Source organism: Sander vitreus, chromosome 23 (assembly GCF_031162955.1).
Source record: "Sander vitreus isolate 19-12246 chromosome 23, sanVit1, whole genome shotgun sequence".
In the NCBI taxonomy this organism is placed as follows: domain Eukaryota; kingdom Metazoa; phylum Chordata; class Actinopteri; order Perciformes; family Percidae; genus Sander; species Sander vitreus.
Window position 1 is genome coordinate 7,289,983 of NC_135877.1, and position 15,923 is coordinate 7,305,905.

The 15,923-nt window shown below is 41.0% G+C and overlaps 3 protein-coding genes across 12 annotated transcripts in view; 1 reads left to right on the forward strand and 2 right to left on the reverse strand.

The window, feature by feature from the left end:
• Positions 1–504: 504 nt before the first annotated feature.
• On the reverse strand, positions 505–1,957 carry lyrm5a (LYR motif containing 5a). Its single transcript, XM_078242904.1, has 3 exons — positions 1,873–1,957; positions 1,366–1,438; positions 505–1,269 (listed from the first exon to the last, which is right to left on the reverse strand). The coding sequence occupies exons 2-3, from the start codon at positions 1,408–1,410 to the stop codon at positions 1,057–1,059; spliced, it is 258 nt and encodes an 85-aa protein (XP_078099030.1). The 5' UTR covers positions 1,411–1,438; positions 1,873–1,957; the 3' UTR covers positions 505–1,056.
• dnai7 (dynein axonemal intermediate chain 7) lies at positions 1,645–8,591 on the forward strand. Its single transcript, XM_078243211.1, has 17 exons — positions 1,645–1,650; positions 2,386–2,403; positions 2,652–2,733; positions 2,906–2,994; positions 3,228–3,332; positions 3,617–3,754; positions 4,421–4,555; positions 4,761–4,864; positions 5,061–5,219; positions 5,319–5,472; positions 5,548–5,638; positions 5,842–6,014; positions 6,105–6,264; positions 6,715–6,929; positions 7,029–7,187; positions 8,107–8,220; positions 8,316–8,591. Exons 1-17 carry the CDS (start codon positions 1,645–1,647, stop codon positions 8,589–8,591), a joined length of 2,178 nt encoding a protein of 725 aa, XP_078099337.1.
• Positions 8,592–8,698: 107 nt separating this feature from the next.
• The window catches only part of lrmp (lymphoid-restricted membrane protein), a 34,679-nt gene continuing 27,454 nt past the window's right edge, over positions 8,699–15,923 (reverse strand). For 8 of the 10 annotated variants that reach the window (XM_078242938.1, XM_078242944.1, XM_078242940.1 and 5 more), the window contains 9 exons: positions 15,470–15,604; positions 15,183–15,330; positions 14,279–14,319; positions 14,102–14,170; positions 13,823–13,881; positions 12,999–13,097; positions 11,777–11,905; positions 10,170–10,318; positions 8,699–9,782 (listed from right to left, as the gene is read on the reverse strand). In XM_078242938.1, the coding sequence (XP_078099064.1) occupies positions 9,640–9,782; positions 10,170–10,318; positions 11,777–11,905; positions 12,999–13,097; positions 13,823–13,881; positions 14,102–14,170; positions 14,279–14,319; positions 15,183–15,330; positions 15,470–15,604 (972 nt within the window). In that variant the 3' untranslated portion in view covers positions 8,699–9,639. The remainder of the gene's footprint in view (positions 9,783–10,169; positions 10,319–11,776; positions 11,906–12,998; positions 13,098–13,822; positions 13,882–14,101; positions 14,171–14,278; positions 14,320–15,182; positions 15,331–15,469; positions 15,605–15,923) is intronic. The other 2 variants (XM_078242942.1, XM_078242943.1) reach the window with 2 other exon arrangements.

A 15,923-nucleotide genomic window follows, 5' to 3' on the forward strand; every position in this document is an offset into this window, starting at 1 on the left:
GTTTATCTGGAGGGACACAAATTAAGATGCAAAACAACAGATTGTGACATCAAGTCAGCATTGTACATCATTTCTATCCAGGGTTTAATATTACACTTCAAATGTTGCCTTGGCTCATCGAAACTGTAAAATATAATCCAGGCACTCTCAGTAATTCAGTTTGATTATTATCAGACACGTCATGATTGCTGTTCGGTTTTGTCATTTTCCATAAATAAGACTTATCAGTTTTTAAAAAAAGTCGAAATGACAACATACAGGAAATTTGGGGTTTGCGTCTGAACAGATTTTCTTATTTTCCTATTTTTAGAAATAATTTCTACCACTTTAGAAATTTCATTTTCCCCTCATGCAATTCTCAAAGTAGTCAGAGTTCCAGGGGGATTTTTAACAATATTATATATCAATATGTTTGACATATTTTGTCACAAGTTCTTGATACAAAAGATCAAATATATTTAGGGTACAATCTCATAAAAGCAATGACAGCAAAAGAAGTTAAACTGAGGAAGAACACTGCTGTGACTTATTTATTACACAAGGCATCACTGTGTGTTTTCTATCTAACAGTACATTCATACATAGTCATGCACATTCTTAAAGTGTGACAATGTATTTACAAATATATACACTGAAAATACATTGTACAATATGATACAGTTAGTCTAATACCTAGGCTTCCTGAGTTTAGAACTGTTTTAGAGGAAAACCTATGATATTTACATTACACAGTATTGATTTAAAACACAGGCCTTTGAAAGGTACAACTTGGGTATAAAAACATATAGAGAACATTCTGTTACAGCTGCATTATTATCACTTTCTGGCACTTCCTACAGATGGATCGTCTATTTCCCTTGTGACACAAGCATACTGTAATTCATTTTTATATAAGGGGTCATTTTACAATTGTTGGGTCATTTCTGCAGAGTAATGTGTACTGAATCTCATTAATAGAGGTATGTATGTGAAAATAACACTGCTACAAAATATGATACATTAAATATTAACACATTGACTGTACTCTCCTCCCACCCTGAAGGATAATTAGGGTGATTATTTTTTTGCTTCGCTATACTTCTTCTTCATGACTTGATATTTCCTGAGGAAACACATAGCTTCCAGTTCCTTGATGAGACTGTTGCCACGGGCTACCAGCTTTTGGATCTTATCAGGGTCTGTCACGTCTTTATTCTTCATGAAAGCTGACTTCAGGCGCTCTTTGAAATAAGCTGATCCCTGGGGGTAGTCACGGCCAAGATACAGCAGCTTTTGGACGAGGATTGGAAACACATTTAAGTCACAGGACACAACCGAACCCTGTGTGTATATATGCATGTGCCATAGACAGATACATTCACTTACAGTTCTGTAAAGTTTGATAACCTGACCCCTGAAAGGGTTGGCCATGTCAGAAACCAGGTGGCCTTTCACACTCCTGAAACGAAAAGAACATCAAAGAGAAACTGTCTGAGATGACAATGACAGCAGAGACGGATGCATGTGGTGGGCGTGACTGAGTGAAAGAAAACAGAAGCCACTCAAACAATAAAATTAGCCAGAGCCCTAAAGACAAAATAGTTGCGACGTCTAATCATGCCACTCTACTCTGAAATAAGGTTAGCTAACGTTACAGTTAAACCCATGGAGGTATTAAGAGAACAGCTAGCTAGCTAACTTGTTAGTTAGCACGTAACCAATTCTTTGCACGTAGCTAACACATAAGTTAACGTTAGCCTAACGTACTACATTTATCACGCTCTACGACCAACCATTTAAAACAGTGCTATCATATTTACTCGTGTTCTTCTGTTGGGTGGAGTTACTCAAATGGTACAATAATGAGGACACGAATCCTTTTCTTTGTCTTACCTGTGACAACACAATGTAGTACACTGTTCTTCATCCACGCACTGAACAGAGAAGGACACACACACACACACAGCCGTATGTCGTTTCGTTATGTCGCAAATTAAAAACAGATAACCACGCATGCGCATTTGTTTCTATGGTTACCTGGACGCTGTAGAGCTTTTTTGTTTCAGAATGGTGAGTTTTTACAATGTTTTTCGACTAAATTACCACTGTTTGGCCTTAGATCTTGTCATATTCAAATGGCTTAAACCGCAGGGGTTAACACTAACTATAGTATTGTTACAAAACCTAGAAAGTAAGGCTAAAAAGACAACCTAATAACTTATAGGCTATACACACCTCAGTAACTAGCTAGCTAAGTTACAGTGCGTAACTTTCAAGTTAGCAGGAAGAACCCTTAATTTCCATGCTCTTTTTTCATTTTCCTTACGATTTTTCCCCCCTGTGCCATGAGTTCATGTTTTAAACCTTCTTTAACTTTCTCTCTATGTTTTCTCCTGTGAATGATAGCCACCCAAGAAAGGAAAGGTATGAGCAAAAGTCAGTCAGCACATTTACAACTGTACATTAATACCATAGGTAATAGTTGAATATGTCTGCAGCCAGGCATAGAGTACACCATCCTAGTCCTACAGTAATTGTCACCATCACACTTGTTCCGTCACTGTGTGTATACCCACGCTTCCACCCAGTAATGTGCCCTTTTCCAACTACACATGTAGAAGCGAGATATCCATCCCTGTTTAACACTGATTTGTTTTCGTGCTGGTTTCAAGTCATCAAAGGGAGGTAAGCTGAACAAGGCCCAGAAGGCGAAGCAGCAGCAAGAGGAGGAGGAAAGAAGGCTGCAAGAGGAAGGTAAGCCTAATATATCTCTCTATTCATCTAGAGTGGGCACAATTAGGATATCATCTGTTTTGAGCTTTTACCAATCACTGTTTAGGAATAAAAGAGAGATCCCTGCAGTTATGTGTTGAGATATGTGTTGAGGTACTGTACATACACATTATATTGTGCTTTTGCTTTATAGAGGAAGCACGGCTGCAAGCGGAAAAAGAAGAGAGGGAAAAATTGGAAAGAGAGAGAAAGGAGAAGGAGCAAGAAAGGCTTGAGTTAAAGGTAAGATGCCCCTATGAAATGTAATTACCATGTCATTCATGTCCAATGGCTGTAATATACATTATTACGTGATTCTTTTCCCTTCTTAAACAAACTCTTCTGATTGAAGAAAAGAACTGTAAACACTAAAAATTAGACAACTCTTTATGGAAATGCACAGTAGATGTTCACTGTTTTCTTGAGTATGTGCATGCTGCTGCTTTGCTGTGATCATGGGTGTCTTTTGCTGACAGGACCAAGAGCGCAGAGAAGATGAGTTGAACGAACTCCGCCATCTACTGGAGGAGAATCATACTGCGGTAACCACATGGAAAACTGATGCCGTGGAGAAAGCCAAAGTGTGTGAGAGAAAGACTTAACATACAAATTAAATACAAATGAATTGCGATGTCTGACACATATATTGTTACCAATGGTCATTTCCCCCTGCGCAAACAATGCAACAACATGTTTTGTTTCACACACAAGCAGACACCAGCATGGAAAAACAAAGCTATAATGTTGATACACAAATGACAATCTTTTTTTCCCCCTATCCAGACTAAATACATACAATATAATATACTCAATACAACAAAATCTTATGGCTGATATTAACATACATGATGTTGTTTGGGTCCAGTGGGAGAGATACATGCACTGTGATGGCATCCCAGACCCAGCAGTACAGCAGGAGCTTAACACATATATCAGCTTATGGAGAGATGACCCAGAGGTCAACATCACACTTGTGCTCAAACAATGTCACCTCACTCTACAGGTCTGTATGTACATGTGGACATGTCTTGCACTTAGTTGATTAATCAATGAGGAGTAAATCGATTCCAGTTTTAATGATCAGTTATTTTTTTATTAGCTATAAACACCAAATATTTGCTGGTTACAGCTTCCCAAGGGGAAACATGCTTGCTATTATGTATTTCATATATTAGAAATATGAATTGTATGGGTTTTCAGCTCTTTATCAGACTTAAGGATATTACTTTGGGCTAATTATTGTGTGAAAAGGAGAGGCAAAGAATTAAAGAAAGGAAAACCACATTCAGTAATCGGAATTTTATAATAGCCCCACTAGCACAATAGAAAATAGAAAAATAGAAGATGCAGACTTTGTTTGTGCTCATTGACATGTGAGTGTTTGTCCCTCTAAGTGTAGATAAGATGTAAGTGTCTTTTATTTTGTTGTCATTAAGATAGAATCTTTATCCAAAGTGATGTACAATCCTGAGAGTATGCATTTTTTCACATGGATGGCCTATAATCGTCACAACATTAATGATATGTTCTATCTACTGAGCAACTGTATCTAGAGCCACTGATTGAAAAACTGTGGCTGATTGAAATTAACACCAATACTATTGTGCCTTATGCCTGACACAAGGCATTAAATAATGATTAATAAATAAATGAATGTTGTCCCTTATAGCTGATGGAGGAGCTGGAGGCTCTGCTCAGAGATGTTACAGATCCACAAGAGTGCTACAAGTACCAGGAGGGCCTCATAAACTTACAGGAGCTAATCCACTCTAAACACCTCCTCACCACTGAGGAGATCCTCAAGGTACACAGATCCTAGTTTTACCTGTGCTTACACATTGTGACGCACTTTGTTTATATACGAAAGCAGTCACATAATACAAGTGATTTATTATTGTGTGCATGGGTTAGTTTTTAGTATTTTGCGAGGTTCAAGGCATGATGTGCAAACGCTGTGTGTAATGGCCCCTTTGAAGCATTGTTTTTTGTTTGTGTCTCCCTTGTCATAGAGGGCCAGTATGAACATCGACACTGAGACAGGCAACATGCAGACTGTGGTCAAAGATGTCAACATTACACTGTGTCTCTGGGCCAACCTCAAGAAGAATCCAAGGTCTGTAGAGGGTGCTGCCACAAATAGAGTATCTGAGATAAATGGGATCATAAAAGAAAGTGTGGTTTGTAAATGTGTTGCCTTAAATGTTAAACTCTTGCCAGGTGGCCCTCACAGTTCACAACACTATATTTTGAACATTCAAATTCTGCTCATGTGTTTAAAATGTCTCTTTCTTTCTAACGGGTCCATTCAGGTTTAGAGATTTAAACTTTGGGGAGGCTGGCCTGGTCTTTGAGCTTCCCAAACAGCTAGCTGTGAGCCATATCGCTGTACGGTTGCTCCACACACATTATGACCACCTGTCCTTGCTGGCCAGGATGGCTCACCCGAGAATGCACACACCCAGCCTCAGGTACCTATCTGATAGTGCTAATACACTGCTAATACAGAGATTCCTACTATGAGTTACAGTTATAATAAGTCTTGTCTTTTCTTATCTGTTTGGTCCCAGGTCTCTTGCAGGCGGCGAGGAGTTTTCAGCAGACGTAGATGTACCTGAGCAGGGGGAGACAAAAAGAACGGGGGAGGTGAAGGAAGACATTGAGACCCAGCAGGAGCGAGTTGACGAGGAGGTGCAGTCCATCCAAGGGTTTGAAGGGAGGAAGGTAAGACTGAGTTCCTGGTCTGGGTTACTACATTCAATGTGATGTTTTCATTCTTATTGTGTATGTATCTCACAGAGTGCAGCCAGCCTACAGTCCAGTAGAAACAGTGCCCAGCCTGCAGAAGGCAGAGTGAGCCAGATACAGACACAGATGGAGGCACTCAGCGGTAAAATGCCCACCCTGACACTTCCCGACACTCCTAAAAGACAGCCCCATCACACAGGATGTAAACCTGCTGTCACTCAAAATGACTGACAGATCTTTTCATACATGGACGAGCACCATACACCACCTAAATCTTAAGTTTCTAATGTTTTAATGTAGATTAAGATGTAACTACAGCAATAATTGTTTTTTTTCTCTCTTCAGCTGAGGGGGACTTGACTGAGACTCTCACAGTGCAGCCGACAATGATGGACCGCAGTGAGTGTGTCCAGGTTGTGGACTTAATGCAGTACACACCTCTGGGTGGGGTCTTCTACTGTGACGTGTTTCACCTCCCGCCACAAGCCCACCAGGTCAATGGCTGGGAAATTAGACAGGTAAATAGAAAAGGGTTTCAGTGTTTGCTGCTTCCACCAGGCCCCGCAGCTAAAGTTGACCTCGCCTTCATATACGCCAAATTTTTCTAGCTGTTGGACGAAGGGCTTCAGGTGTTCCCGTACCCTATGGAAAAGTCTAACTTAGAAGACAGCGAAGCTCTCACCTGCCCTCCAGTCGGTGTGTCTGTGACACTGCCCGACTCTGTCGTCTTCCTGGAAACTCCCCAAGTGGCTCGCTGGGATGCTGCAGGTAGGAAAGGCAGCTATATAATACTCTCTGAAGCAGTGTTTTTATCAAATGGGGGTACGCGTACCCCTAGGGGTACTTTGGAGTACTGCAGGGGGCACGCAAGCAGTATTATGCATATTACGCAATGCACGTAATATGCATAATTACTTGAATTAATTATACTATATATATATATATATATATATATATAATAAATGAATATAATTATGGATTCATGTAATCTAAAATCCATGTAGTAGCATTTAAGTGTTTTTAAGGTTACAAGGTTGTTGTTTAGTAGATCAGACACTGACTCTCTTTATAGCCTTTTTTTCTACCAAAAATGCTTTGCGCTGGTCAGGGGGTACGTTATTGACAAAACGTTTGAGAACCACTACTCTACAGCAGAGAAAGGTGGACAAAATGTCATGGACTTTGAACATGTTTTTTTGGTTGTTTTGTTTTATCCAGTGAAGCAGTGGAGGATGGACAGTATCACTGACTTGTCTTATGAGGAAGAAAAGGCCAAAATCTCCTTCAAGATGGACTCCTTCCAGCCCTTTGTGCTGATGCAGGAAACTTATGCCAACCTTCCCTTCCTGAGTTGGGAGCTCAGGCCATTGGGCCAAGACGCAGCTCTTTTCACCGTCAACGGGGCACTCATTGACCTCAGTATCACGATCCAGGTAAGAGACTGGAAAGTACTGTACGCACATGGCAGAAGAATAAATCGGGAGATGAAGCTTGACTGTTTTCATTTTTGTTTGTGCCTATTTGACTAACAGGGTAATCAGTGTATGTTGCAGTTGGAGCAAGAGAGAGGTCTCTCTCACCTCATAGGGAAGTGGATGAGTGGCCCCATCCTGCAGAGAGCCATGCTCAACGCAGGGATCAACATCTTTGTTAATGAGTACACCGACAAATACATCATCACCTGCGGCAAGGTCTGCATCCTTAACTTGATGGCTTTGAGAATGGTAGAACAAGATACTAGATTTAAACCAGGTATAGATTTGGTAACAATTGTGTGTTGAATACACAACCGGTGTTGCAGCATAGTGTCCAGCATGCCACATATCAGTGCATAAGTGACAGGAAGTGGGAGATGACATGTTATCTGTGCTAAAGGTTAGGTTTACCACGTCATTATTTTAGTGATTTAACATGCTAACATTTGCTAGGCTGAGGTTGATAGGAATGTTATGCAAGTATTTGGTCATAAAATACATTTTGGAGAAATTATAATTCTGGCCTAATGGTGGTGCTAAATGAAAAACTAAGGGATCACCAAAGTTAATAACAGTTATACTGATGTGAATGCCTGTACCAAATTTCACTTTAAAAAAAAGTCATCTAGTGCCTCACGGTGGCTGTAGATGAGGGCATCACCAAATTCAGTAGGATTCATCCTCTGGGGATGACGACTGTCTGTACAAAATATCACGGCAATCCATCTAACAGTTTTTGAGGTATTTCAGTCCAACCAATCGGCATTGCTGTCTCCACACTGCTAGCCTGGCTCTTAAAAAGAATTTAACTAATCCGATTTGTGAAAAAAAGGTGTTCTCTAGCAGAGGAGGATGGTATAATGTCTGGATGGTTGTACAGATTTAAAGATGAGATAGGAACATACAAAAATGTAAAGTGTCTATAGTTCAAGCTAATCAACACAATGAAGTAGATGGACATAATTACTTTGTAAACAACCTACTCACTATAAATTATTTAAAACTGAGGGGGGCCATTCGACAGAATGAGTAACTAACGTGGATTTACCTTTACTGCTGGTACTAGGTTTCACCCGATTACAGTCCAACATTTTCCAGTGTTATAAATGTGATGTGTGGTTTCTCTCCTCTTCAGGACCCACTTACAGAACATGCTGCCTACGAACAGATGGCCCTCTTCGCCTCTGCCTGCGCTTTCACGTGGAGCAAGTGGAATGCCAAATGTGGAGCTGAGCATTTAGTCATGCAGGTATTCTCGCTCACACATCGATACAGCTATTTAATTTAGCATTCTACCCCTTTCCCCCCCCCCAACGTTTGTACTTCGTCCCTGTCCTCTGCCAGGCGTGTGAGCACCATGGCCCTGTCCCGGTGCCTAAGGATTCGTGGAGTCTCTACCTGCTGGGTGCTCAGAGGAGTCAGAAGCTGGAAATCACAGAGAAGAGTGAGGAATTCTCCCCAGATTATTATCCCGGAAGTGAGTTTCACTCCACCTTCATCCACATGCTCCAGGACAACATGAGCACTGACGGCATAGCCAGGACCAGAGAATCCAATTATCGGTTTGTTGATACAGTACAAAGCCTTCTCTGTGCCACCAGACCACTGATGTATTCATAACCGGTGTGAAATTAACTTGAAGTTTTTTAAAACAACAAATTAAAGACATTTTAAACACCTGAAGTTGAAATGTACATTTGGATGAACATAAGAACACACGTCTGATGTAGAATTGGCTACTTTATTTGTGCAAAGTTTCACGCATCTTCTTTGGAACATACAAAAGAGTATGAAGTTGAAAACGGTGACAACCACAGCAAGAACTTAAAAAGGGAAATAATAAAAAAAAAAAAACTTTGGTGTTAAAACTGTCACACTGTAGAATTATAACTTAACAAAAATAAACAGATATTCACATATCCCCACTCTAAACTAACAAACTCATATAGATTTTAACAATTTTTTTAACATTTAAAATGAAAGATTTATTACCAGTGTTTATAGACTTAAGTTATAAAATGTCCTCTGCAAAATTCCATTAAAAAGGCTGGCAGTCCCCAGTTTCCTCAAGTGCATGAAATGTGTTTAAAAAGCCATGTGGCACAAATGGAGCCATCGTCCATGATGTCTGTCAATGGAAAACTGCACAGTGGCCCACTGTATGACTTGTTGGATCAGTGTTGTCATTCTGATGAAGTTGTGACATGATTGGTCAACGTTGTACCAGCTCTGTTGACGAATCAAGTCTGATTTGATGCATTGCGTTGTTGTCCGGGTAGACAGTTGCCAGCAGCGCTGACTGGAAAACTGCGTCATAATGTGGTAAGGATGTTGAGCAGCCCATCTTAAAAAGGGCTTTGGTTTCACCACCTGAACAACTGCTTCTTCTCTTAAAACACAGACACAAGACTAACTAATTTAGCAAACGTGATGTGATGCATAAACTCTTCCATGGGGTTAACTATCCTCTGAGGCATGGCCCGTGCTGTCAATGCAAGTCTTGTTTTAGGAATCATCAGGCACCAGTTATTTCAGGCACCAGTAAACATCCCATCAGCCTCTGCTCAGGAGTGGTACACTGTACTTTCCTCATCACCACCCCAGTGCACAGACCATTTCTGCAGAGAGTTGATGGGTGGCGACACCGTCCACCCCCAGGTGGCAGGGGCTAGACCGGGGGCTGTCCGTTATGCCGGAGCCCTGTATAGGGCCACAGCAGCTGCTGGATGGTCATCCAGGAGTCCCCGGTCCCCACAGGGGCTGCATCTACCGCTGGCTGCATCACCAGGCTGGCCAGCAGTGCCAGGAGACCTGCAGATGAACAATTAACATTTACCAAAACACAGAATGTGATGCAACTATCCCTCGTTCTGTATTGGGAAAATGTCTATAGACAGCTGCTCTTACATTAAAGGAGGAAGAGCAGTTACTGTAAGTCATTGTGGTTGGAACATGGGACTGAAATGTATAAATCTATGAACAGAATTTGTTTACCCAAACAAAGGGGAAACTCAAACTTTTAAAAACAGTGAACTCCCATATTGGAAGCAATGCAGATGGAAACCGTAGTAACTCAGTATAGAGTGGGTCATTTATTTTTTTCGGTTGTCATTTCCAAGTACAAAATTATCTTTATGGTCTAAGATTGAAAACAAGTATCTTATAATAAGTACTACAAACAAACAGACAAACGTGTACCTGCTAGCACCACCACCATCGCCAACCAAAGCCAGAGACCCCTGCCACCTCTGGCTACTGCTGCGGCCGCCCGGGAAGAGGTCAGGCTGTCGGACAGATACAGGCCCATTCCTCGGTCTGTGGACATAGGGCTGGAGGAAGGGCTCGGACTGGAGGTGGGCAACGAAAGAATATTAAAAGTTAGCACATGGACAGAAAATAAGACATGAGAATAACAAAAAATGGTCCAAAATAAAGCGAAAGAGTATAAAAAGTTAGCACATGGATAGAAAATAAGGCATGAGAGAATAAAAAAAAGAGGTCCAAGATAAAGCAAGATATTGAATAAGTTACCAATAATGACTCAAAGGGAAGGGAGTAGGTCACTTTTTTTTTTGTAAAAACTGTGGGTCATTTGTGGTAACTAATGCAATGGATGGCAGGCGGTGAATTAGCTCCAGCTTGGTGCGATTTAAAGTTGGCTTCAATGAAGCATATTTTGCCACCCATCTCCAACAGTGTCAAAGATGCAGAACCATTTACATCATCAGCATAATGAAAAAGCTGTCAGCAGCACAGTTAATGGCGGTTGGCATGAATATGGATTTGAGCATTTAAGGGTAAGGCAAAGGCAGCTGACAATTTTGGCCTGGAATCTGTCAACAGAAGTGCTGCTTCAAATCACTTTACAGTCATTAAGAGAGTCAGTGCGAGGTTGCAAGTTTGCTTGCTTGATAATACAGGCCTTTTGCATGCTTTTTTTTGGACATATAATCCACAAGCACTTCCATTTTGGACTCCCCTCCCTACACACTTACAGCATTACAAACAGCTCATCCTGACTCCTGAGCAATGTGGAGGGAGGAAAAGAGGAAAGGACAGTTCAGAACACATGATCCGCTTGCACAAAACACTTAGTTGCCCCACAAAAATAGAGAAAATAGTCCAGGTGTAGTAGTTTGCACATAAAATTGTTAAAGCGGCTGAACATGTTAGTAAATGACAGAAGACTATGCCGGGTAAAGATGAATTAGTTATCAGTTAGACGCTTTGTTAGCTGCACACTGCAAATCAGAAGTTGAGATCCATGCATGAAACGCAAATCATGGCGCTTCTGAAATCCCTCGCCACACTGACATACACTGATCTCAAGACAGTTGAGTACCCTGGAGCAAAGAAGAAGCTAGTCCAGCACAGACCCATATAATGAAAGAGTTTCATCACTTAGAAGGTTCCATATACTCACACAACCTTTTGTAACTTTGTTCCGGTTTGTAACACGTAAGCGATAATGAAAGATTCATGATGCATAATTTGCTGCTTGCTTCTTAGCATGAGCAGCGATAGCCACAATGGCGGAAAAGCTACGGGGCGCCACCATCAGAGACCAACTTTGACAGAAAAATTTAAGTCACTGATGTCATAATACTGGACACATTGATGGCTGTGAGATCTGTGCAAAAACACCACAGGAATGATGTTTAACATCGTCTGATACCAGACAACATTCAGTTTGCAGCTACCAGAATGTACAGCTAAATGATGGACTCTTCCACTATGCAGCTAGCCTCTAGAACTCAGAAAGTGGTGCTGCAGTAGGCTAGTGGTGGGTATTTGGTTGGACTAACGTCTTGAGGGGCAGAATGAGGGAGGTGAGTTTGCTGCCCAGCTCACTGAGACTGGACCTCCTCCTCTCTGCCACCGGCTGCTCCTTCTGCTCGTCCTCCGACGGGCAGTCGGTGTTGTCGTAGGCCGTCCTGTGGGCACGCGTGGGTCAGGCATTCACAAACACACTGTTCAGTTGCACATTCACATACAAGCATGGCCACATTACCACCGCGATACTGTATGTGCACATGCACACATGCACATTTCATGCATAATGCAGCCAACACATATTCAGTGATTTATATTGTCCTGCGGTACACAGAGCGATCCCTGCAATATAACAATACATTCCCAGCAATTCACTTACATGCTCCAATATTATATCACAAACCCACAAAGCAATTTCATGTTTCATATATTTGGAGAGCATTGGAGGGCCTTCATTCGCATCATCCAAGCTTCAATTTTGGCTTAGCTGCTCAAATAGAGCAAATTCTACTCTCCTCTTCCAAACATTTGAAAGCTACATGAAGCAGATAAAAACAGGTCCACACAGTCTCTTACTTTACATTTTACAAAGACACAAAAGCAAAAATGTGCTAGATTTGGAAAATGACACAAAAGGATGTTGGCCTTTGATGAACACTTCCCCATGCGAGGAGGGACTAGATGCATGAAAGATGGCTGCTGTGTGATTTGATGTCATCATCACGGATTCTTTCTGGTCTCAAAGGATAACATGCTGTTTTGAGTTTGTTTTAGCAGTCTAAGCTTCACTCTTTCCTTTATATTATCACTGTAGTTACAGATATTTGCAATTAAAAATGTTTTCCTTCAAAGTTTCTGGTTTGTTATTTAATTGCACTTATTTTTTCGTATTAGTGCTTCGTACACTGCTTTCTGCCAACCATTGAGACGTTGTTGTTTCATGCATTTTTCCTTTGTGGAAACAGAATTGTTAGGAAGGACAAGGTTTGATCAGAACCTCGGTTTTACTCTGTAATGTTTGCAATTAAAAATTATTTTTTATAATTATTTTGATAACATCCGCTACAATTGATTACGAGAAACCACAACTTGACCACAACTAAAGTAAAGGGACTGAAACATCCAAATATACGATTGTCGATGGTAATGTCACACCAGAAAGCCTCCATCTTTATGCTTCTGGGGCCACAGTAAAAAAAAAATAAACGTGTGCGACACAGCCAGCGTGGTTCCCTTCTTCTTGACATGTCTTACCCCTTCGTCATGAGAGAGGGCTCTTCAGTGTCAACCCAGGCCGCAGAGCTAACAAAGCGCTTTAGTGGGGGGCGCGCATTGCTCTTTCCTGGCACATTCCTGGAAACCATCATTATCACATACAGTAGGGGCATAACAACAACAACATTCATGACATGGTATAGCAAGCTTCCTGTGGCTTGAAAACGAAAGCCACAGCCAGTAGCTTCCTGCACTTTCAAAATTTGACCCCCAAATATTTGAGTGGCAGATATGCCCAAAAAAAAACACAACTGCTAAATCATAAATCTAGTTTGGCAGATCACCTGAAAACTGTAAGTAACAGCTTAACCTTGATAAAGTATGATTGTCAGGCCTTTTTAAATGATGTGTGTATACTTTGTATATGTACAATTTATTTAATGTGATTAACCAACTGACTGTGTTCTGTAAATGTCTGTCAGGAGCAGCAGAGTGCACAGCGGCTGGCTAACTGCCTGCCAGGCTGACTGACAGACAGCAGTTAAGGTAAAGTAACTGAACTAAATCCTAGCTCACCCGCTAGCAAAAGTCCGTAGACGGATTGATGGACTCTCCAGTCTCCCATCTACCCCTACCTCACCCCCACCCAATGAATTCGAATACTTTTCACCGAAGATTCAAAGCCCGAAAAGAGATATTCGGGACAGTCCTAGTTTTAAAAGGTAGAGTATTTTGAACAGTCCTCCTACTTTTAACTTAAGCACACTCTCCCATACACATACAGTATTTTGTTTAACATCACTCTACATATAAAAGTTCAGGCAAATTCAATCTACATATTAACACACATACAAATTACCTACCATGGGGATCGCCTGGTCAGTCTCTCCGTTTCAGCCTCTGAGCAGTCTTGTGTTTTGGACTGTGGTGGGAAAATCAAACAAAACAATCTCGATTCATTTTTCTAAAACCTATGAAAACCTGTCTTACTGTACATTTTACATGCAGTTGGGCTCACTGTGGATTCAGACTTTACATTTATATATATTTAACCATGATCTGACAATTGTCATGCTTTGACCTGCACTGCATGTAGGTGGCATTAAAAGCAATCCTAAGAAAATAAATTGTATTTTCCTCACCATGTCAAAGTGCATGTTGCCTCCACCAGAGCGTGGGATTGCTGCTATGCTGACCCGCCGAGTTGACGACTGTTGAGGGAAAAAACAAACTTCATAAACAGATATGAACATTAAGAACATCATCAGTCCTGAGTAAAGATGAATGATAAAATCATATGTAACTTAGGTGCAGCTGACCTTGTAGTACTGTGTTGTCGGCTTCTTGCCACGAAAGTCATCTGGAAAGAGGAACAGTTTAGTTGCCGTGTGTGTGTGTGTGTGTGTGTGTGTGTGTGTATATATATATATATATATATATATATATATATATATATATATATATATATATATATATATATATAGTCTGTGTGTATACTGAGCATACATATTTACACATATGCCCCAATTGTATGTACACACATGCATACCGTACAGTTAGGTGATATGGGTTTGTCACTATATTAAGCCAGTGTTAATGAAAATGTGACAAAAATGTGACAAAAGACCAGTTTTTTTTGTTCAGGTTTATCTGGTTCTTTGTCAGCTGAATCAATTTGCACATTTGTTTGCGATGTTGCCCGCTTAGTCAAACTTTTCACCCCACAGTCAAATCCATTGTTTCGCCATTGTTGCTAAAACAAATGCCTGTACACATGCAATAAACACGGCAACGCATGTGCAGCGTTTTCTGGTTCCGGTTCTGACTTAACAGCAATATTTAAATAGGACTAATGCAACATATATTAGCAATTTATTTATTTTGGGGTTCACATTTTGCTGTCCCTATTTTTTATGTTCAAAAGTGGCCAAGTGGCCAATTGGTTGCCAATTTCTGAAAAAGGTTGCCAGTGGCAACCTAGCAACTATTTCTGTCGAGCACTGGTATCTCAAGAGTCTTTCTGCCATTTCCACCACCATAACATTTCATTTGTCTGGTTCTAGAAGAACATTGTGCTAGTGGATGTGCTAATAATTGCCAACTATTAAGTATGTTCTGTCAAAATTAAGATACTGAATGTCAGCAACAGAAAAGAAGGTAACATCGGTCTAAAAAATGTATTGCACCTTGGTAGTATGTAACCATTATGTAACTATTCCCTACCTCGTTCAGTTTGTGATCCAAACGACCTCTCGTTCTGCATGATGGCCTCTCTCAGCTCCAGCAGCTCAGCGTGCTCCTTGGTGTACATCCTCCTCAGGTTCTCCACATGCTGGATCATCACCTCCACAGCCTTACCAATACGGCTCTCCTGACATTCACACACACACACACACACACACACACACACGGCTCCATTAAATCACCACACAGTACAAGTTGTTTTTGTTGTTGGTGCAGGAATTAAAATTGAGTTGACATGTTGACAACACAAACACACATTATCCCACCTGGTGAATAGCTCCTAGCATCTCAGAGCGACTGGACACCCTGGTCATGGACTGGATGAGGATGTCCAGGTTCTTCTGGAGCCTGTGGATGATCTCGATGGACTGGTTGTCGTCCTCACACAGAGGAGCCAGTGCCTGGGAGGAGAGAACCGAAGAGAGAAAAAGGATTAGGAGAGTTGAACAGAAAAACACAAAGGAAGAGAAAGATCAAGAGAAAAAAAAAAAAACCTCACTGTACCTGACAGGAGAAATACGTTTACAGAGGATTTTACACTCACTCACTAACCCACACCTCATTCAGTTTCATTTACAGGTTCATTCATTCATTCATTCATTGTTATTGATGGAGGGTAATTATGAAACAGGAAAGCTGCAGGAACAAGATAGAACAGTCTTTCCTACACCTACAGGGTAAGTAGCCACCCATCGTTTGCACTTTTGTTTACTCCTAAAA